Source organism: Coregonus lavaretus (assembly GCF_964263955.1).
Source record: "Coregonus lavaretus genome assembly, contig: HAP1_SCAFFOLD_1486, whole genome shotgun sequence".
In the NCBI taxonomy this organism is placed as follows: domain Eukaryota; kingdom Metazoa; phylum Chordata; class Actinopteri; order Salmoniformes; family Salmonidae; genus Coregonus; species Coregonus lavaretus.
Window position 1 is genome coordinate 10,001 of NW_028162364.1, and position 24,467 is coordinate 34,467.

At 43.5% G+C, this 24,467-nt stretch overlaps 1 protein-coding gene across 1 annotated transcript in view; it reads right to left on the reverse strand.

The window, feature by feature from the left end:
• LOC311119326 (caskin-1-like) overlaps positions 1-24,467 on the reverse strand; it is a gene marked incomplete at both ends in the record, with an annotated part of 108,138 nt that overhangs the window by 2,683 nt on the left and 80,988 nt on the right. Inside the window, 4 exons of the mRNA XM_084194046.1 lie at positions 2,087-2,157; positions 11,682-11,769; positions 12,379-12,584; positions 15,486-15,584. Of these exons, the coding sequence (XP_084050172.1) occupies positions 2,087-2,157; positions 11,682-11,769; positions 12,379-12,584; positions 15,486-15,584 (464 nt within the window). The remainder of the gene's footprint in view (positions 1-2,086; positions 2,158-11,681; positions 11,770-12,378; positions 12,585-15,485; positions 15,585-24,467) is intronic.

Sequence of the window (24,467 nt, forward strand, 5' to 3'; positions counted from 1 at the left end):
TAACTGCAGCCATAGAACACTCCCTAGTATAACTGTCATGACATCCTTCACCACCGGGGAGCAGTAGAGATGCCATCTTATGACAGTCATAGAACACTCCCTAATATAACTGTCATGACATCCTTCACCACCGGGGAGCAGTAGAGATGCCATCTTATGACAGTCATTGAACACTCCCTAATATAACTGTCATGACATCCTTCACCACCGGGGAGCAGTAGAGATGCCATCTAACTGCAGTCATAGAACACTCCCTAATATAACTGTCATGACATCCTTCACCACCGGGGGCAGTAGAGATGCCATCTTATGACAGTCATAGAACACTGCCTAATATAACTGTCATGACATCCTTAACCACCGGGGAGCAGTAGAGATGCCATCTAACTGCAGCCATAGAACACTCCCTAATATAACTGTCATGACATCCTTCACCACCAGGGAGCAGTAGAGATGCCATCTAACTGCAGCCATAGAACCCTCCCTAGTATAACTGTCATGACATCCTTCACCACCGGGGAGCAGTAGAGATGCCATCTAACTGCAGCCATAGAACACTCCCTAATATAACTGTCATGACATCCTTAACCACCGGGGAGCAGTAGAGATGCCATCTAACTGCAGCCATAGAACCCTCCCTAGTATAACTGTCATGACATCCTTCACCACCGGGGAGCAGCAGAGATGCCATCTAACTGCAGCCATAGAACCCTCCCTAATATAACTGTCATGACATCCTTCACCACCGGGGAGCAGTAGAGATGCCATCTTATGACAGTCATAGAACACTCCCTAATATAACTGTCATGACCTCCTTCACCACCGGGGAGCAGTAGAGATGCCATCTTATGACAGTCATTGAACACTCCCTAATATAACTGTCATGACATCCTTCACCACCGGGGAGCAGTAGAGATGCCATCTAACTGCAGTCATAGAACACTCCCTAATATAACTGTCATGACATCCTTCACCACCGGGGGCAGTAGAGATGCCATCTTATGACAGTCATAGAACACTGCCTAATATAACTGTCATGACATCCTTAACCACCGGGGAGCAGTAGAGATGCCATCTAACTGCAGCCATAGAACACTCCCTAATATAACTGTCATGACATCCTTCACCACCAGGGAGCAGTAGAGATGCCATCTAACTGCAGCCATAGAACCCTCCCTAGTATAACTGTCATGACATCCTTCACCACCGGGGAGCAGTAGAGATGCCATCTAACTGCAGCCATAGAACACTCCCTAATATAACTGTCATGACATCCTTAACCACCGGGGAGCAGTAGAGATGCCATCTAACTGCAGCCATAGAACCCTCCCTAGTATAACTGTCATGACATCCTTCACCACCGGGGAGCAGCAGAGATGCCATCTAACTGCAGTCATAGAACCCTCCCTAATATAACTGTCATGACATCCTTCACCACCGGGGAGCAGTAGAGATGCCATCTAACTGCAGTCATAGAACCCTCCCTAATATAACTGTCATGACATCCTTCACCACCGGGGAGCAGTAGAGATGCCATCTAACTGCAGCCATAGAACCCTCCCTAATATAACTGTCATGACATCCTTCACCACCGGGGAGCAGTAGAGATGCCATCTAACTGCAGCCATAGAACCCTCCCTAGTATAAGTCCAACCCTAACACACAGCACTCTGGAGGCTTCCACTGTGACACGTCCTGAGAGCAACGTCCAGCAACAGAAACACATTCCAAGCCACTGAATGATGGAAGGAAGCTTCAGGAAGCATGAACAATAAACTGAAACAGCAAAGAAATCTGTCTCTGGTGAGACAACACACACACGCACTAACATACACACACGCACACACACACAAACGCACACACACGCACTAACATACACACACACACACGCACTAACATACACACACACACACACAAACGCACACACACGCAAACGCACAAACACACACAGGCACACACACACACACGCACTAACATACACACACGCACACACACACAAACGCACACACACGCAAACACACAAACACACACAGGCACACACACACTCACGCACGAACACACACACAAACACACAAACAGACCTCACCTTCCCATCTGCCTCTGCCTTACGATCAAAGGAGCGCTGCTCATGAGGAGGACAACCAGATGGACTCTTAGCTGCAGCTAAAAGAAACACAGACAGTCAGTCAGTCAGACAGTCAGTCAGTTAGAAAGTCAGTCAGATAGTCAGACAGTTAGACAGTCAGTCAGAAAGTCAAAGTCAGTCAGATAGTCAGTCAGATAGTCAGTCAGTTAGAAAATCAGTCAGAAAGTCCGAAAGACAGTCAGATAGTCGGTCAGATAGTCAGTCAGTTAGAAAGTCAGAAAGACAGTCAGATAGTCAGTCGGATAGTCAGTCAGTCAGATAGTCAGTCAGACAGTCAGTAAGTCAGATAGTCAGTCAGTTAGAAAGTCAGTCAGATAGTCAGTCAGTTAGAAAGTCAGTCAGTCAGACAGTCAGTCAGAAAGTCAGTCAGTCAGTAAGTCAGTCAGTCAGAAAGTCAGTCAGTCAGAAAGTCAGTCAGATAGTCAGACAGTTAGACAGTCAGTCAGAAAGTCAAAGTCAGTCAGATAGTCAGTCAGATAGTCAGTCAGTTAGAAAATCAGTCAGAAAGTCCGAAAGACAGTCAGATAGTCGGTCAGATAGTCAGTCAGTTAGAAAGTCAGAAAGACAGTCAGATAGTCAGTCGGATAGTCAGTTAGTTAGAAAGTCAGTCAGACAGTCAGTAAGTCAGATAGTCAGTTAGTTAGAAATTCAGTCAGATAGTCAGTCAGTTAGAAAGTCAGTCAGTCAGACAGTCAGTCAGAAAGTCAGTCAGTCAGAAAGTCAGTCAGATAGTCAGTCAGTTAGAAAGTCAGTCAGATAGTCAGTCAGTTAGAAAGTCAGTCAGATAGTCAGTCAATTAGAAAGTCAGTCAGTCAGACAGTCAGTCAAAAAGTCAGTCAGATAGTCAGTCAGTTAGAAAGTCAGTCAGATAGTCAGTCAGTTAGAAAGTCAGTCAGTCAGTTAGATAGTCAGTCAGAAAGTCAGTCGGTCAGAAAGTCTGTCAGTCAGTCAGTCAGAAAGTCAGTCTGTCAGTCAGACAGTCAGTCAGAAAGTCAGTCAGTCAGTCAGACAGTCAGTCAGAAAGTCAGTCAAATAGTCAGTCAGTTAGAAAGTCGGTCAGTTAGAAAGTCAGTCAGATAGTCAGTCAGATAGTCAGTCAGTTAGAAAGTCAGTCAGTCAGTCAGACAGTCAGTCAGAAAGTCAGTCAGTCAGTCAGATAGTCAGTCAGTCAGTCAGATAGTCAGTCAGAAAGTCAGTCAGAAAGTCAGTCAGTCAGTCAGACAGTCAGTCAGAAAGTCAGTCAGTCAGAAAGTCAGTCAGTTAGAAAGTCAGTCAGATAGTCAGTCAATTAGAAAGTCAGTCAGTCAGACAGTCAGTCAAAAAGTCAGTCAGATATTCAGTCAGTTAGAAAGTCAGTCAGATAGTCAGTCAGTTAGAAATTCAGTCAGTCAGTTAGATAGTCAGTCAGAAAGTCAGTCAGTCAGAAAGTCAGTCAGTCAGACAGTCAGTCAGAAAGTCAGTCAGTCAGTCAGACAGTCAGTCAGACAGACAGTCAAAGGTCAGTCAGATAGTCAGACAGTTAGACAGTCAGTCAGAAAGTCAGTCAGTCAGAAAGTCAGTCAAATAGTCAGTCAGTCAGAAAGTCAGTCAGATAGTCAGTCAGTTAGAAAGTCAGTCAGATAGTCAGTCAGTTAGAAAGTCAGTCAGATAGTCAGTCAATTAGAAAGTCAGTCAGTCAGACAGTCAGTCAAAAAGTCAGTCAGATATTCAGTCAGTTAGAAAGTCAGTCAGATAGTCAGTCAGTTAGAAATTCAGTCAGTCAGTTAGATAGTCAGTCAGAAAGTCAGTCAGTCAGAAAGTCAGTCAGTCAGTCAGACAGTCAGAAAGTCAGTCAGTCAGTCAGTCAGTCAGACAGTCAGTCAAAGGTAAGTCAAATAGTCAGTCAGTTAGAAAGTCTGTCGGATAGTCAGACAGTTAGACAGTCAGTCAGAAAGTCAGTCAAATAGTCAGTCAGTTAGAAAGTCAGTCAGATAGTCAGTCAGTTAGAAAGTCAGTCAGATAGTCAGTCAATTAGAAAGTCAGTCAGTCAGACAGTCAGTCAAAAAGTCAGTTAGATAGTCAGTCAGTCAGAAAGTCAGTCAGATAGTCAGTCAGTTAGAAAGTCAGTCAGTCAGTTAGATAGTCAGTCAGTAAGTCAGTCAGTCAGTCAGAAAGTCAGAAAGTCAGTCAGATAGTCAGTCAGTTAGAAAGTCAGTCAGTCAGACAGTCAGTCAGTCAGTCAGTCAGAAAGTCAGTCAGTCAGTCAGTCAGATAGTCAGTCAGTCAGTCAGATAGTCAGTCAGAAAGTCTGTCAGAAAGTCAGTCAGTCAGACAGTCAGTCAGATAGTCAGTCAGTCAGAAAGTCAGTCAGATAGTCAGTCAGTTAGAAAGTCAGTCAGATAGTCAGTCAGTTAGAAAGTCAGTCAGATAGTCAGTCAATTAGAAAGTCAGTCAGTCAGACAGTCAGTCAAAAAGTCAGTCAGATATTCAGTCAGTTAGAAAGTCAGTCAGATAGTCAGTCAGTTAGAAAGTCAGTCAGTCAGTTAGATAGACAGTCAGAAAGTCAGTCAGTTAGAAAGTCAGTCAGACAGTCAGTCAGTCAGATAGTCAGTCCGTTAGAAAGTCAGTCAGTTAGAAAGTCAGTCAGTCAGACAGTCAGTCAGTTAGAAAGTCAATCAGATAGTCAGACAGTTAGACAGTCAGTCAGCAAGTCAGTCAGAAAGTCAGATAGTCAGTCAGTTAGAAAGTCAGTCAGTCAGTTAGATAATCAGTCAGATAGTCAGTCAGTCAGAAAGTCAGTCAGTCAGTCAGACAGTCAGTCAGATAGTCAGTCAATTAGAAAGTCAGTCAGTCAGACAGTCAGTCAAAAAGTCAGTCAGATATTCAGTCAGTTAGAAAGTCAGTCAGATAGTCAGTCAGTTAGAAAGTCAGTCAGTCAGTTAGATAGTCAGTCAGAAAGTCAGTCAGTCAGAAAGTCAGTCAGTCAGTCAGACAGTCAGTCAAAGGTCGGTCAAATAGTCAGTCAGTTAGAAAGTCAGTCAGTTAGTCAGTCAGTTAGAAAGTCAGTCAGATAGTCAGTCAGTCAGAAAGTCAGTCAAATAGTCAGTCAGTTAGAAAGTCAGTCAGATAGTCAGTCAGTTAGAAAGTCAGTCGGATAGTCAGAGAGTTAGACAGTCAGTCAGAAAGTCAGAAAGTCAGTCAGATAGTCAGACAGTTAGACAGTCAGTTAGAAAGTCAGAAAGTCAGTCAGATAGTCAGACAGTTAGTCAGTCAGTTAGAAAGTCAGTCGGATAGTCAGACAGTTAGACAGTCAGTCAGAAAGTCAGAAAGTCAGTCAGATAGTCAGACAGTTAGACGGTCAGTTAGAAAGTCAAAGTCGGTCAGATAGTCAGTCAGATAGTCAGTCAGTTAGAAAGTCAGTCAGATAGTCAGTCAGTTAGAAAGTCAGTCAGTCAGTTAGATAGTCAGTCAGAAAGTCAGTCAGTCAGAAAGTCAGTCAGATAGTCAGTCAGATAGTCAGTCAGTTAGAAAGTCAGTCAGTCAGTCAGACAGTCAGTCAGTCAGAAAGTCAGCCAGTCAGTCAGTCAGATAGTCAGTCAGAAAGTCAGTCAGAAAGTCAGTCAGTCAGACAGTCAGTCAGAAAGTCAGTCAGTCAGAAAGTCAGTCAGATAGTCAGTCAGTTAGAAAGTCAGTCAGATAGTCAGTCAGTTAGAAAGTCAGTCAGTCAGTTAGATAGACAGTCAGAAAGTCAGTCAGTTAGAAAGTCAGTCAGACAGTCAGTCAGTCAGATAGTCAGTCCGTTAGAAAGTCAGTCAGTTAGAAAGTCAGTCAGTCAGACAGTCAGTCAGTTAGAAAGTCAATCAGATAGTCAGACAGTTAGACAGTCAGTCAGCAAGTCAGTCAGAAAGTCAGATAGTCAGTCAGTTAGAAAGTCAGTCAGTCAGTCAGACAGTCAGTCAGATAGTCAGTCAATTAGAAAGTCAGTCAGTCAGACAGTCAGTCAAAAAGTCAGTCAGATATTCAGTCAGTTAGAAAGTCAGTCAGATAGTCAGTCGGTTAGAAAGTCAGTCAGTCAGACAGTCAGTCAAAAAGTCAGTCAGATATTCAGTCAGTTAGAAAGTCAGTCAGATAGTCAGTCAGTTAGAAAGTCAGTCAGTCAGTTAGATAGTCAGTCAGAAAGTCAGTCAGTCAGAAAGTCAGTCAGTCAGTCAGACAGTCAGTCAAAGGTCGGTCAAATAGTCAGTCAGTTAGAAAGTCAGTCAGATAGTCAGTCAGTTAGAAAGTCAGTCAGATAGTCAGACAGTTAGACAGTCAGTCAGAAAGTCAGTCAGTCAGAAAGTCAGTCAAATAGTCAGTCAGTTAGAAAGTCAGTCAGATAGTCAGTCAGTTAGAAAGTCAGTCGGATAGTCAGACAGTTAGACAGTCAGTCAGAAAGTCAGAAAGTCAGTCAGATAGTCAGACAGTTAGACAGTCAGTTAGAAAGTCAAAGTCGGTCAGATAGTCAGTCAGATAGTCAGTCAGTTAGAAAGTCAGTCAGATAGTCAGTCAGTTAGAAAGTCAGTCAGTCAGTCAGACAGTCAGTCAGAAAGTCAGTCAGTCAGAAAGTCAGCCAGTCAGTCAGTTAGTCAGTCAGTTAGAAAGTCAGTCAGAAAGTCAGTCAGTCAGAAAGTCAGAAAGACAGTCAGATAGTCAGTCAGATAGAAAGTCAGTCAGACAGTCAGTCAGTCAGATAGTCAGTCAGTTAGAAAGTCAGTCAAAAAGTCAGAAAGACAGTCAGATAGTCAGTCAGTTAGAAAGTCTGTCAGACAGACAGTCAGTCAGATAGTCAGTCCGTTAGAAAGTCAGTCAGTCAAAAGTCAGTCAGTCAGACAGTCAGTCAGATAGAAAGTCAGAAAGTCAGTCAGATAGTCAGACAGTTAGACAGTCAGTTAGAAAGTCAAAGTCGGTCAGATAGTCAGTCAGATAGTCAGTCAGTTAGAAAGTCAGTCAGATAGTCAGTCAGTTAGAAAGTCAGTCAGTCAGTCAGACAGTCAGTCAGAAAGTCAGTCAGTCAGAAGGTCAGTCAGTCAGTCAGATAGTCAGTCAGATAGTCAGATAGTCAGTCAGTTAGAAAGTCAGTCAGAAAGTCAGTCAGTCAGAAAGTCAGAAAGACAGTCAGATAGTCAGTCAGATAGAAAGTCAGTCAGACAGTCAGTCAGTCAGATAGTCAGTCAGTTAGAAAGTCAGTCAGAAAGTCAGAAAGACAGTCAGATAGTCAGTCAGTTAGAAAGTCAGTCAGACAGTCAGTCAGTCAGATAGTCAGTCCGTTAGAAAGTCAGTCAGTTAGAAAGTCAGTCAGTCAGACAGTCAGTCAGTTAGAAAGTCAGTCAGATAGTCAGACAGTTAGACAGTCAGTCAGCAAGTCAGTCAGAAAGTCAGATAGTCAGTCAGTTAGAAAGTCAGTCAGTCAGTTAGATAGTCAGTCAGATAGTCAGTCAGTCAGAAAGTCAGTCAGTCAGTCAGACAGTCAGTCAGAAAGTCAGTCAGTCAGAAAGTCAGTCAGTCAGACCGTCAGTCAGACAGTCAGTCAGTCAGATAGTCAGTCAGTTAGAAAGTCAGTCAGATAGTCAGTCAGTTAGAAAGTCAGTCAGTCAGTCAGACAGTCAGTCAGAAAGTCAGTCAGATAGTCAGTCAGTTAGAAAGTCAGTCAGATAGTCAGTCAGTTAGAAAGTCAGTCAGTCAGTTAGATAGTCAGTCAGAAAGTCAGTCAGTCAGAAAGTCAGTCAGTCAGACAGTCAGTCAGAAAGTCAGTCAGTCAGAAATTCAGTCAGTCAGACAGTCAGTCAGAAAGTCAGTCAGTCAGAAAGTCAGTCAGATAGTCAGTCAGTTAGAAAGTCAGTCAGATAGTCAGTCAGTCAGAAAGTCAGTCAGTCAGACAGTCAGTCAGAAAGTCAGTCAGTCAGAAAGTCAGTCAGTCAGACAGTCAGTCAGAAAGTCAGTCAGATAGTCAGTCAGTCAGAAAGTCAGTCAAATAGTCAGTCAGTTAGAAAGTCAGTCAGATAGTCAGTCAGTTAGAAAGTCGGTCAGTCAGTTAGATAGTCAGTCAGTCAGTCAGACAGTCAGTCAGAAAGTCAGTCAGTCAGAAATTCAGTCAGATAGTCAGTCAGTTAGAAAGTCAGTCAGATAGTCAGTCAGTTAGAAAGTCAGTCAGTCAGTTAGATAGTCAGTCAGTCAGTCAGACAGTCAGTCAGTCAGAAAGTCAGTCAGTCAGAAAGTCAGTCAGATAGTCAGTCAGTTAGAAAGTCAGTCAGTCAGTTAGATAGTCAGTCAGTCAGTCAGACAGTCAGTCAGAAAGTCAGTCAGTCAGAAAGTCAGTCTGATAGTCAGTCAGTTAGAAAGTCGGTCAGTCAGTTAGAAAGTCAGTCAGATAGTCAGTCAGTTAGAAAGTCAGTCAGTCAGTTAGATAGTCAGTCAGAAAGTCAGTCAGTCAGAAAGTCAGTCAGAAAGTCAGTCAGTCAGAAAGTCAGTCAGTCAGACAGTCAGTCAGAAAGTCAGTCAGTCAGAAAGTCAGTCAGATAGTCAGTCAGTTAGAAAGTCAGTCAGATAGTCAGTCAGTTAGAAAGTCAGTCAGATAGTCAGTCAGTTAGAAAGTCTGTCAGTCAGTCAGACAGTCAGTCAGAAAGTCAGTCAGATAGTCAGTCAGTTAGAAAGTCAGTCAGATAGTCAGTCAGTTAGAAAGTCAGTCAGATAGTCAGTCAGTTAGAAAGTCGGTCAAATAGTCAGTCAGTTAGAAAGTCAGTCAGTCAGTCAGACAGTCAGTTAGAAAGTCAGTCAGATAGTCAGTAAGTTAGAAAGTCGGTCTGTCAGTTAGATAGTCAGTCAAAAAGTCAGTCAGTCAAAAAGTCAGCCAGTCAGTCAGACAGTCAGTCAGAAAGTCAGTCAGTCAGAAAGTCAGTCAAATAGTCAGTCAGTTAGAAAGTCAGTCAGATAGTCAGTCAGTTAGAAAGTCAGTCAGTCAGTTAGATAGTCAGTCAGTCAGACAGTCAGTCAGAAAGTCAGTCAGTCAAAAAGTCAGTCAGATAGTCATTCAGTTAGAAAGTCAGTCAGTCAGTTAGATAGTCAGTCAGTCAGTCAGACAGTCAGAAAGTCAGTCAGTCAGTCAGACAGTCAGTCAGAAAGTCAGTCAGTCAGTCAGTTAGAAAGTCAGTCAGTCAGTTAGATAGTCAGTCAGAAAGTCAGCCAGTCAAAAGTCAGTCAGTCAGTCAGACAGTCAGTCAGGAAGTCAGTCAGTCAGAAAGTCAGTCAAATAGTCAGTCAGTTAGAAAGTCAGTCAGATAGTCAGTCAGTTAGAAAGTCAGTCAGTCAGTCAGTTAGATAGTCAGTCAGTCAGTCAGACAGTCAGTCAGAAAGTCAGTCAGTCAGAAAGTCAGTCAGATAGTCAGTCAGTCAGATAGTCAGTCCGTTAGAAAGTCAGTCAGTTAGAAACTCAGTCAGTCAGACAGTCAGTCAGAAAGTCAGTCAGATAGTCAGTCAGTTAGAAAGTCAGTCAGATAGTCAGTCAGTTAAAAAGTCAGTCAGTCAGTTAGATAGTCAGTCAGTCAGTCAGACAGTCAGACAGTCAGAAAGTCAGTCAGTCAGTCAGACAGTCAGTCAGAAAGTCAGTCAGTCAGTCAGTTAGAAAGTCGGTCAGTCAGTTAGATAGTCAGTCAGAAAGTCAGCCAGTCAGAAAGTCAGTCAGTCAGTCAGACAGTCAGTCAGAAAGTCAGTCAGTCAGAAAGTCAGTCAAATAGTCAGTCAGTTAGAAAGTCAGTCAGATAGTCAGTCAGTTAGAAAGTCAGTCAGTCAGTTAGATAGTCAGTCAGTCAGTCAGACAGTCAGTCAGAAAGTCAGTCAGATAGTCAGTCAGTTAGAAAGTCAGTCAGATAGTCAGTCAGTTAGAAAGTCAGTCAGTCAGTTAGATAGTCAGTCAGTCAGACAGTCAGTCAGAAAGTCAGTCAGTCAGAAAGTCAGTCTGATAGTCAGTCAGTTAGAAAGTCGGTCAGTCAGTTAGAAAGTCAGTCAGATAGTCAGTCAGTTAGACAGTCAGTCAGTCAGTTAGATAGTCAGTCAGAAAGTCAGTCAGTCAGAAAGTCAGTCAGAAAGTCAGTCAGTCAGAAAGTCAGTCAGTCAGAAAGTCAGTCAGTCAGGCAGTCAGTCAGTCAGAAAGTCAGTCAGATAGTCAGTCAGTTAGAAAGTCAGTCAGATAGTCAGTCAGTTAGAAAGTCAGTCAGATAGTCAGTCAGTTAGAAAGTCAGTCAGTCAGTCAGACAGTCAGTCAGAAAGTCAGTCAGATAGTCAGTCAGTTAGAAAGTCAGTCAGATAGTCAGTCAGTTAGAAAGTCAGTCAGATAGTCAGTCAGTTAGAAAGTCAGTCAGATAGTCAGTCAGTTAGAAAGTCAGTCAGTCAGTCAGACAGTCAGTTAGAAAGTCAGTCAGATAGTCAGTAAGTTAGAAAGTCGGTCTGTCAGTTAGATAGTCAGTCAAAAAGTCAGTCAGTCAAAAAGTCAGTCAGTCAGTCAGACAGTCAGTCAGAAAGTCAGTCAGTCAGAAAGTCAGTCAAATAGTCAGTCAGTTAGAAAGTCAGTCAGATAGTCAGTCAGTTAGAAAGTCAGTCAGTCAGTTAGATAGTCAGTCAGTCAGACAGTCAGTCAGAAAGTCAGTCAGTCAAAAAGTCAGTCAGATAGTCAGTCAGTTAGAAAGTCAGTCAGTCAGTTAGATAGTCAGTCAGTCAGTCAGACAGTCAGAAAGTCAATCAGTCAGTCAGACAGTCAGTCAGAAAGTCAGTCAGTCAGTCAGTTAGAAAGTCAGTCAGTCAGTTAGATAGTCAGTCAGAAAGTCAGCCAGTCAAAAGTCAGTCAGTCAGTCAGACAGTCATTCAGGAAGTCAGTCAGTCAGAAAGTCAGTCAAATAGTCAGTCAGTTAGAAAGTCAGTCAGATAGTCAGTCAGTTAGAAAGTCAGTCAGTCAGTCAGTTAGATAGTCAGTCAGTCAGTCAGACAGTCAGTCAGAAAGTCAGTCAGTCAGAAAGTCAGTCAGATAGTCAGTCAGTCAGATAGTCAGTCCGTTAGAAAGTCAGTCAGTTAGAAAGTCAGTCAGTCAGACAGTCAGTCAGATAGAAAGTCAGAAAGTCAGTCAGATAGTCAGACAGTTAGACAGTCAGTCAGGAAGTCAGTCAGTCAGAAAGTCAGTCAAATAGTCAGTCAGTTAGAAAGTCAGTCAGATAGTCAGTCAGTTAGAAAGTCAGTCAGTCAGTCAGTTAGATAGTCAGTCAGTCAGTCAGTCAGTTAGAAAGTCAGTCAGTCAGTTAGATAGTCATTCAGTCAGTCAGACAGTCAGTCAGAAAGTCAGTCAGTCAGAAAGTCAGTCAGATAGTCAGTCAGTTAGATAGTCAGTCAGTCAGTTAGATAGTCAGTTAGATAGTCAGTTAGATAGTCAGTCAGTCAGAAAAACAGTCAGTCAGTCAGTCAGTTAGACAGTCAGTTACTGTTAATAATATTATTATTGTTGTTGTTATTATAATAATGATATTATTCTGGTTACCTTCTGCTACCGCCTGCTCCACAGACCTGGACTGCTCCAACAGATGTTCCTTTGCCTTTATTGACTGGGACATCACCGTGGCTAGGAGCTAAACACACACACCACACACACACACACACACACCACACAAACACACACCACACACAAACAAACACACACACACACCACCCACAAACAAACACACACACACAAACAAACACACACACACACCACACACAAACAAACACACACACACAAACAAACACACACACCACACACAAACAAACACACCACACACAAACAAACACATACACACACCACACACACACAAACACACACACCACACACACACAAACACACCACACACGGACACACACACCACACATGCACAAGAGAAAGGCTTAGTCAATCTGTGAATCAGAGTTGAAGAACAAGTTAGCACACACACAAACACACTTGAAACACACACACACTCCTGAAACACACACACACACAAACACACACACACACACACACTCCTGAAACACAGACACACACTCCTAAAACACACACACACACACACTCCTGAAACACACACACACACTCCTAAAACACACACACACAAACACACACACACACACTCCTGAAACACACACACACACACAAGAGACAGACTTAGTTAATCTGTGAATCATTTCACCAAGTGACACACACACACACACTAACAGCCATCCCCCACCTTGACTCCCTCCGCCTGTGCAAGCAGCCCGGGAGCGTTGAGGCCGTGTGTGTTCAGACTGCTAGGTGGCGTGTTAGTAGCGTGTGCCGCGGCGGGCGGAGGAGGAGGAGGCGTATTCAGGGCGTGTTGGGTATTTCCAGAACTCTGGACGCTGCCGAGGGAACGAACACTACCCAGGCTACCCACGCTGCTGCTACGGTCACCACCTGCACACACAGGTACACACAGGTACACACAGGTACACACAGGTTTAGATAGAATGTGGTGTTCCTCAGGGTTCTATTCTAGGAATAGATAGATAGAATGTGGTGTTCCTCAGGGTTCTATTCTAGGAATAGATAGATAGAATGTGGTGTTCCTCAGGGTTCTATTCTAGGAACAGATAGATAGAATGTGGTGTTCCTCAGGGTTCTATTCTAGGAATAGATAGATAGAATGTGGTGTTCCTCAGGGTTCTATTCTAGGAATAGATAGATAGAATGTGGTGTTCCTCAGGGTTCTATTCTAGGAATAGATAGATAGAATGTGGTGTTCCTCAGGGTTCTATTCTAGGAATAGATAGATAGAATGTGGTGTTCCTCAGGGTTCTATTCTAGGAATAGATAGATAGAATGTGGTGTTCCTCAGGGTTCTATTCTAGGAATAGATAGATAGAATGTGGTGTTCCTCAGGGTTCTATTCTAGGAATAGATAGATAGAATGTGGTGTTCCTCAGGGTTCTATTCTAGGAATAGATAGATAGAATGTGGTGTTCCTCAGGGTTCTATTCTAGGAATAGATAGATAGAATGTGGTGTTCCTCAGGGTTCTATTCTAGGAATAGATAGATAGAATGTGGTGTTCCTCAGGGTTCTATTCTAGGAATAGATAGATAGAATGTGGTGTTCCTCAGGGTTCTATTCTAGGAATAGATAGATAGAATGTGGTGTTCCTCAGGGTTCTATTCTAGGAATAGATAGATAGAATGTGGTGTTCCTCAGGGTTCTATTCTAGGAATAGATAGATAGAATGTGGTGTTCCTCAGGGTTCTATTCTAGGAATATATAGATAGAATGTGGTGTTCCTCAGGGTTCTATTCTAGGAATAGATAGATAGAATGTGGTGTTACTCAGGGTTCTATTCTAGGAATAGATAGATAGAATGTGGTGTTCCTCAGGGTTCTATTCTAGGAATAGATAGATATAATGTGGTGTTACTCAGGGTTCTATTCTAGGAATAGATAGATAGAATGTGGTGTTACTCAGGGTTCTATTCTAGGAATAGATAGATAGAATGTGGTGTTCCTCAGGGTTCTATTCTAGGAATAGATAGATAGAATGTGGTGTTCCTCAGGGTTCTATTCTAGGACCTCTGTTATTTCTGATTGTTATGATGAAATGATCAACATCAATATAATATATTACGCACAGAGGCACAGACATACAGCGCCTCCAGAAAGTATTCACACCCTTTGACTTTTTCCACATGTTGTTTTGTTACAGCCTGAATTTAAACTGGATAAAATAAAAAATAAAGGTCACTGACCTACGCACAATACCCCATAATGTCAAAGTGGAATGATGTTATTCCAAATGTTTGACTAATTCATTCAAAATGAAAAGCTGAAATGTCTTGAGTCAATAAGTATTCAACCCCTTTGTTATGGCAAGCCTAAATAAGTTCAGGAGTAAAAATGTGCTTAACAAGTCACATAATAAATTGCATGAACTCCCTCTGTGTGCAATAATAGTGTTCAACATGACTACCTCATCTCTGTACCCCACACATACAGTTATCTGTAAGGTCCCTCGGTCCAGCAGTGAATTTCAAACACAGATTCAACAACAAAGACCAGGGAGGTTTTCCAATGCCTCACAAAGAAGGGCTCCTATTGGTAGATGGGTAAAGACATAAAAAAAGCAGACATTGAATATTCCTTTGAGCATGGTGAAGTTATTAATTAAACTTTGGATGGTGTATCAATACACCCCAGTCACTACAAAGATACAGGCGTTCTTACTAACTCAGTTGCCAGAGAGGAAGGAAACTGCTCAGGGATTTCACCATGAGGCTAATGGTGACTTTAAAACAGTTACAGAGTTTAAAGGTTGTAATAGGAGAACTGAGGATGGATCAACAACATTGTAGTTACTCCACAATACTAACCTAAATGACAGAGTGAAAAGAAGGAAGCATGTACAGAATAAAAAATATTCCTAGTTTGCAACTAGGCACTAAAGTAATACTGTAAAAAATGTGGCAAAGCAATTTACTTTTTGTCCTGAATACAAAGTGTTATGTTTGGGGCAAATCCAATACAACACATTACTGAGTACCACTCTCCATATTTTCAAGAATAGTGGTGGCTGCATCATGTTATGGGTATGCTTGTAATCGTTAAGGAGTCGGGAGTTTTTCAGGATAAAAAATTAATGGAATGGAGCTAAGCACAGGAAAAATCCTAGAGGAAAACGTGGTTCAGTCTGCTTTCCACCAGACACTGGGAGATGAATTCACCTTTCAGCCGGACAATAACCTAAAACACAAGGCCACATCTACACTGGAGTTGCTTACCAAGAAGACAGGGAATGTTCCTGAGTGGCCGAGTTACAGTGTTGACTTAAATCTGCTTGAAAATCTATGACAAGACCTGGAAATGGTTGTCTAGCAATGATCAACAACCAATTTGAAAGAGCTTGAATAATTTTGAACAGAATAATGGGCAAATATTGTACCATCCAGGTGTTCAAAGCTCTTAGAGACTTACCCAGAAAGACTCACAGCTGTGATCGCAGCCAAAGGTGATTCTAACATGTATTGAATAAGGGGTGTGAATACTTATATAAATAAGATATTTCTGTATTTCATGTTCAATACATTTGCTAACATTTCTAAAAAAATGTTTTTTTTTGTCATTATGGAGTATTGTGTGTAGATGTGTGAGAAAAAAAAACAATTTCATCTATTCTGAATTCAGGAAGTAACAACAGAAATGTATTATAAGTCAAGGGGTATGAACACTTTCTGCAGGCAGTGTATTCCATAATGCATCTGTACAACAGCACACACACGCACACACACACCAATACACACACCAACACAACGACACACACCAATACACCCTCATACCTGCGAGGGGCTTCCGGAGCACCCAGACGTCCTCGCTGGCGCCGCCCTGCTGGCCTAAGGTGGGAGAGCCGTGGGGACTGGCCTCAGAGCTCCGAGAACCTGACATACACACACACACACACACACACACACAAAAACACACAGACACACACATACACACACACACATACACACAAAGACACTGTGATCAACCCTCAACCACTGCACTTACCCTTTATTACCACTTTACCCTCCTGCACACTACCCTTTATTACCACTTTACCCTGCTGACCCACTACCCTTTATTACCACTTTACCCTCCTGCACACTACCCTTTATTACCACTTTACCCTCCTGCCCACTACCCTTTATTACCACTTTACCCTGTTGACCCACTACCCTTTATTACCACTTTACCCTGCTGACCCACTACCCTTTATTACCACTTTACCCTGTTGACCCACTACCCTTTATTACCACTTTACCCTGCTGACCCACTACCCTTTATTACCACTTTACCCTGTTGACCCACTACCCTTTATTACCACTTTACCCTGCAGACCCACTACCCTTTATTACCACTTTACCCTGTTGACCCACTACCCTTTATTACCACTTTACCCTGCTGACTCACTACCCTTTATTACCACTTTACCCTGTTGACCCACTACCCTTTATTACCACTTTACCCTGTTGACCCACTACCCTTTATTACCACTTTACCCTGTTGACCCACTACCCTTTATTACCACTTTACCCTGCTGACCCACTACCCTTTATTACCACTTTACCCTGTTGACCCACTACCCTTTATTACCACTTTACCCTGCTGACCCACTACCCTTTATTACCACTTTACCCTCCTGCACGCTACCCTTCATTACCACTTTACCCTGCTGACCCACTACCCTTTATTACCACTTTACCCTGTTGACCCACTACCCTTTATTACCACTTTACCCTCCTGACCCACTACCCTTTATTACCACTTTACCCTGTTGACCCACTACCCTTTATTACCACTTTATCCTCCTGCACACTACCCTTTATTACCACTTTACCCTGTTGACCCACTACCCTTTATTACCACTTTACCCTAATGACCCACTACCCTTTATTACCACTTTACCCTCCTGACCCACTACCCTTTATTACCACTTTACCCTGTTGACCCACTACCCTTTATTACCACTTTACCCTGTTGACCCACTACCCTTTATTACCATTTTACCCTGATGACCCACTACCCTTTATTACCACTTTACCCTGTTGACCCACTACCCTTTATTACCACTTTACCCTGTTGACCCACTACCCTTTATTACCACTTTACCCTGTTGACCAACTACCCTTTATTACCACTTTACCCTGCTGACCCACTACCCTTTATTACCACTTTACCCTGCTGACACACTACCCTTTATTACCACTTTACCCTGTTGACCCACTACCCTTTATTACCACTTTACCCTGCTGACCCACTACCCTTTATTACCACTTTACCCTGCTGACACACTACCCTTTATTACCACTTTACCCTCCTGCACACTACCCTTTATTACCACTTTACCCTGTTGACCCACTACCCTTTATTACCACTTTACCCTCCTGCCCACTACCCTTTATTACCACTTTACCCTGTTGACCCACTACCCTTTATTACCACTTTACCCTGTTGACCCACTAACCTTTTTTTACCACTTTACCCTGTTGACCCACTACCCTTTATTACCACTTTACCCTGTTGACCCACTACCCTTTATTACCACTTTACCCTGTTGACCCACTACCCTTTATTACCACTTTACCCTGCTGACCCACTACCCTTTATTACCACTTTACCCTGTTGACCCACTACCCTTTATTACCACTTTACCCTGCTGACCCACTACCCTTTATTACCACTTTACCCTCCTGCACGCTACCCTTCATTACCACTTTACCCTGCTGACCCACTACCCTTTATTACCACTTTACCCTGTTGAACCACTACCCTTTATTACCACTTTACCCTCCTGACCCACTACCCTTTATTACCACTTTACCCTGTTGACCCACTACCCTTTATTACCACTTTATCCTCCTGCACACTACCCTTTATTACCACTTTACCCTGTTGACCCACTACCCTTTATTACCACTTTACCCTAATGACCCACTACCCTTTATTACCACTTTACCCTCCTGACCCACTACCCTTTATTACCACTTTACCCTGTTGACCCACTACCCTTTATTACCACTTTACCCTGTTGACCCACTACCCTTTATTACCATTTTACCCTGATGACCCACTACCCTTTATTACCACTTTACCCTGTTGACCCACTACCCTTTATTACCACTTTACCCTGTTGACCCACTACCCTTTATTACCACTTTACCCTGTTGACCAACTACCCTTTATTACCACTTTACCCTGCTGACCCACTACCCTTTATTACCACTTTACCCTGCTGACACACTACCCTTTATTACCACTTTACCCTGTTGACCCACTACCCTTTATTACCACTTTACCCTGCTGACCCACTACCCTTTATTACCACTTTACCCTGCTGACACACTACCCTTTATTACCACTTTACCCTCCTGCACACTACCCTTTATTACCACTTTACCCTGCTGACCCACTACCCTTTATTACCACTTTAACCTGCTGACACACTACCCTTTATTACCACTTTACCCTCCTGCCCACTACCCTTTATTACCACTTTACCCTCCTGCCCACTACCCTTTATTACCACTTTACCCTGCTGACCCACTACCCTTTATTACCACTTTACCCTGCTGACCCACTACCCTTTATTACCACTTTACCCTCCTGACCCACTACCCTTTATTACCACTTTACCCTCCTGCCCACTACCCTTTATTACCACTTTACCCTCCTGCCCACTACCCTTTATTACCACTTTACCCTGCTGACCCACTACCCTTTATTACCACTTTACCCTCCTGCCCACTACCCTTTATTACCACTTTACCCTGTTGACCCACTACCCTTTATTACCACTTTACCCTGTTGACCCATTACCCTTTATTACCACTTTACCCTGTTGACCCACTACCCTTTATTACCACTTTACCCTGTTGACCCACTACCCTTTATTACCACTTTACCCTCCTGACCCACTACCCTTTATTACCACTTTACCCTGTTGACCCACTACCCTTTATTACCACTTTACCCTGTTGACCCACTACCCTTTATTACCACTTTACCCTGCTGACCCACTACCCTTTATTACCACTTTACCCTGTTGACCCACTACCCTTTATTACCACTTTACCCTGCTGCCCACTACCCTTTATTACCACTTTACCCTGCTGACCCACTACCCTTTATTACCACTTTACCCAGCTGACCCACTACCCTTTATTACCACTTTACCCTGATGACCCAATACCCTTTATTACCACTTTACCCTGTTGACCCACTACCCTTTATTACCACTTTACCCTCCTGCACACTACCCTTTATTACCACTTTACCCTGTTGACCCACTACCCTTTATTACCACTTTACCCTCCTGCCCACTACCCTTTATTACCACTTTACCCTGCTGACCCACTACCCTTTATTACCACTTTACCCTCCTGGACACTACCCTTTATTACCACTTTACCCTCCTGCCCACTACCCTTTATTACCACTTTACCCTGCTGACACACTACCCTTTATTACCACTTTACCCTGCTGCCCACTACCCTTTATTACCACTTTACCCTCCTGCCCACTACCCTTTATTACCACTTTACCCTGCTGACACACTACCCTTTATTACCACTTTACCCTGCTGCCCACTACCCTTTATTACCACTTTACCCTCCTGCCCACTACCCTTTATTACCACTTTACCCTGCTGACACACTACCCTTTATTACCACTTTACCCTGCTGACCCACTACCCTTTATTACCACTTTACCCTGTTGACCCACTACCCTTTATTACCACTTTACCCTGTTGACCCACTACCCTTTATTACCACTTTACCCTCCTGACCCACTACCCTTTATTACCACTTTACCCTGCTGACCCACTACCCTTTATTACCACTTTACCCTGCTGACCCACTACCCTTTATTACCACTTTACCCTGCTGACCCACTACCCTTTATTACCACTTTACCCTCCTGCCCACTACCCTTTATTACCACTTTACCCTGTTGACCACTACCCTTTATTACCACTTTACCCTCCTGCACACTACCCTTTATTACCACTTTACCCTGTTGACACACTACCCTTTATTACCACTTTACCCTCCTGGACACTACCCTTTATTACCACTTTACCCTGCTGACCCACTACCCTTTATTACCACTTTACCCTCCTGCCCACTACCCTTTATTACCACTTTACCCTCCTGCCCACTACCCTTTATTACCACTTTACCCTGTTGACCCACTACCCTTTATTACCACTTTACCCTCCTGCACACTACCCTTTATTACCACTTTACCCTGTTGACACACTACCCTTTATTACCACTTTACCCTCCTGGACACTACCCTTTATTACCACTTTACTCTGTTGACCCACTACCCTTTATTACCACTTTACCCTGCTGACACACTACCCTTTATTACCACTTTACCCTCCTGCACACTACCCTTTATTACCACTTTACCCTGTTGACCCACTACCCTTTATTACCACTTTACCCTGTTGACCCACTACCCTTTATTACCACTTTACCCTCCTGCACACTACCCTTTATTACCACTTTACCCTGCTGACACACTACCCTTTATTACCACTTTACCCTCCTGCACACTACCCTTTATTACCACTTTACCCTGTTGACCCACTACCCTTTATTACCACTTTACCCTCCTGCCCACTACCCTTTATTACCACTTTACCCTGTTGACCCACTACCCTTTATTACCACTTTACCCTGTTGACCCACTAACCTTTTTTTACCACTTTACCCTGCTGACCCACTACCCTTAATTACCACTTTACCCTGTTGACCCACTACCCTTTATTACCACTTTACCCTGTTGACCCACTACCCTTTATTACCACTTTACCCTGTTGACCCACTACCCTTTATTACCACTTTACCCTGTTGATACACTACCCTTTATTACCACTTTACCCTGCTGACCCACTACCCTTTATTACCACTTTACCCTGCTGACCCAGTACCCTTTATTACCACTTTACCCTGCTGACCCACTACCCTTTATTACCACTTTACCCTGTTGACCCACTACCCTTTATTACCACTTTACCCTGTTGACCCACTACCCTTTATTACCACTTTACCCTCCTGACCCACTACCCTTTATTACCACTTTACCCTGCTGACCCACTACTCTTTATTACCACTTTACCCTGTTGACCCACTACCCTTTATTACCACTTTACCCTGTTGACCCACTACCCTTTATTACCACTTTACCCTCCTGCACACTACCCTTTATTACCACTTTACCCTGCTGACCCACTACCCTTTATTACCACTTTACCCTGCTGACCCACTACCCTTTATTACCACTTTACCCTGTTGACCCACTACCCTTTATTACCACTTTACCCTGTTGACCCACTACCCTTTATTACCACTTTACCCTGTTGACCCACTACCCTTTATTACCACTTTACCCTGCTGACCCACTACCCTTTATTACCACTTTACCCTGTTGACCCACTACCCTTTATTACCACTTTACCCTGCTGACCCACTACCCTTTATTACCACTTTACCCTGCTGACACACAACCCTTTATTACCACTTTACCCTGTTGACCCACTACCCTTTATTACCACTTTACCCTGTTGATACACTACCCTTTATTACCACTTTACCCTGCTGACCCACTACCCTTTATTACCACTTTACCCTGTTGACCCACTACCCTTTATTACCACTTTACCCTGCTGACACACTACCCTTTATTACCACTTTACCCTGTTGACCCACTACCCTTTATTACCACTTTACCCTGTTGACCCACTACCCTTTATTACCACTTTACCCTGCTGACCCACTACCCTTTATTACCACTTTACCCTCCTGCCCACTACCCTTTATTACCACTTTACCCTGTTGACCCACTACCCTTTATTACCACTTTACCCTCCTGCCCACTACCCTTTATTACCACTTTACCCTGTTGACCCACTACCCTTTATTACCACTTTACCCTCCTGACCCACTACCCTTTATTACCACTTTACCCTGTTGACCCACTACCCTTTATTACCACTTTACCCTGTTGACCCACTACCCTTTATTACCACTTTACCCTGCTGACCCACTACCCTTTATTACCACTTTACCCTGTTGACCCACTACCCTTTATTACCACTTTACCCTGCTGACACACTACCCTTTATTACCACTTTACCCTGTTGACCCACTACCCTTTATTACCACTTTACCCTGTTGACCCACTACCCTTTATTACCACTTTACCCTGCTGACCCACTACCCTTTATTACCACTTTACCCTGCTGACCCACTACTCTTTATTACCACTTTACCCTCCTGCACACTACCCTTTATTACCACTTTACCCTGTTGACCCACTACCCTTTATTACCACTTTACCCTGCTGACCCACTACCCTTTATTACCACTTTACCCTGTTGACACACTACCCTTTATTACCACTTTACCCTGTTGACCCACTACCCTTTATTACCACTTTACCCTCCTGCCCACTACCCTTTATTACCACTTTACCCTGTTGACCCACTATCCTTTATTACCACTTTACCCTGCTGACCCACTACCCTTTATTACCACTTTACCCTGCTGACCCACTATCCTTTATTACCACTTTACCCTGCTGACACACTACCCTTTATTACCACTTTACCCTCCTGCCCACTACCCTTTATTACCACTTTACCCTGTTGACCCACTACCCTTTATTACCACTTTACCCTGTTGACCCACTACCCTTTATTACCACTTTACCCTGCTGACCCACTACCCTTTATTACCACTTTACCCTGTTGACCCACTACCCTTTATTACCACTTTACCCTGTTGACCCACTACCCTTTATTACCACTTTACCCTGCTGACCCACTACCCTTTATTACCACTTTACCCTCCTGCCCACTACCCTTTATTACCACTTTACCCTGCTGACCCACTACCCTTTATTACCACTTTACCCTCCTGCACACTACCCTTTATTACCACTTTACCCTGTTGACACACTACCCTTTATTACCACTTTACCCTGCTGACCCACTACCCTTTATTACCACTTTACCCTGTTGACCCACTACCCTTTATTACCACTTTACCCTGCTGACCCACTACCCTTTATTACCACTTTACCCTGTTGACCCACTACCCTTTATTACCACTTTACCCTGTTGACCCACTACCCTTTATTACCACTTTACCCTGTTGACCCACTACCCTTTATTACCACTTTACCCTGTTGACCCACTACCCTTTATTACCACTTTACCCTGTTGACCCACTACCCTTTATTACCACTTTACCCTCCTGCACACTACCCTTTATTACCACTTTACCCTGTTGACACACTACCCTTTATTACCACTTTACCCTGCTGACCCACTACCCTTTATTACCACTTTACCCTCCTGCACACTACCCTTTATTACCACTTTACCCTGTTGACACACTACCCTTTATTACCACTTTACCCTGCTGACCCACTACCCTTTATTACCACTTTACCCTGTTGACCCACTACCCTTTATTACCACTTTACCCTGCTGACCCACTACCCTTTATTACCACTTTACCCTGTTGACCCACTACCCTTTATTACCACTTTACCCTGTTGACCCACTACCCTTAATTACCACTTTACCCTGTTGACCCACTACCCTTTATTACCACTTTACCCTGTTGACCCACTACCCTTTATTACCACTTTACCCTGTTGACCCACTACCCTTTATTACCACTTTACCCTCCTGCCCACTACCCTTTATTACCACGTTACCCTGTTGACCCACTACCCTTTATTACCACTTTACCCTGTTGACCCACTACCCTTTATTACCACTTTACCCTCCTGGACACTACCCTTTATTACCACTTTACCCTCCTGCCCACTACCCTTTATTACCACTTTACCCTGCTGACACACTACCCTTTATTACCACTTTACCCTGCTGCCCACTACCCTTTATTACCACTTTACCCTCCTGCCCACTACCCTTTATTACCACTTTACCCTGCTGACACACTACCCTTTATTACCACTTTACCCTGCTGCCCACTACCCTTTATTACCACTTTACCCTCCTGCCCACTACCCTTTATTACCACTTTACCCTGCTGACACACTACCCTTTATTACCACTTTACCCTGCTGACCCACTACCCTTTATTACCACTTTACCCTGTTGACCCACTACCCTTTATTACCACTTTACCCTGTTGACCCACTACCCTTTATTACCACTTTACCCTCCTGACCCACTACCCTTTATTACCACTTTACCCTGCTGACCCACTACCCTTTATTACCACTTTACCCTGCTGACCCACTACCCTTTATTACCACTTTACCCTGCTGACCCACTACCCTTTATTACCACTTTACCCTCCTGCCCACTACCCTTTATTACCACTTTACCCTGTTGACCACTACCCTTTATTACCACTTTACCCTCCTGCACACTACCCTTTATTACCACTTTACCCTGTTGACACACTACCCTTTATTACCACTTTACCCTCCTGGACACTACCCTTTATTACCACTTTACCCTGCTGACCCACTACCCTTTATTACCACTTTACCCTCCTGCCCACTACCCTTTATTACCACTTTACCCTCCTGCCCACTACCCTTTATTACCACTTTACCCTGTTGACCCACTACCCTTTATTACCACTTTACCCTCCTGCACACTACCCTTTATTACCACTTTACCCTGTTGACACACTACCCTTTATTACCACTTTACCCTCCTGGACACTACCCTTTATTACCACTTTACTCTGTTGACCCACTACCCTTTATTACCACTTTACCCTGCT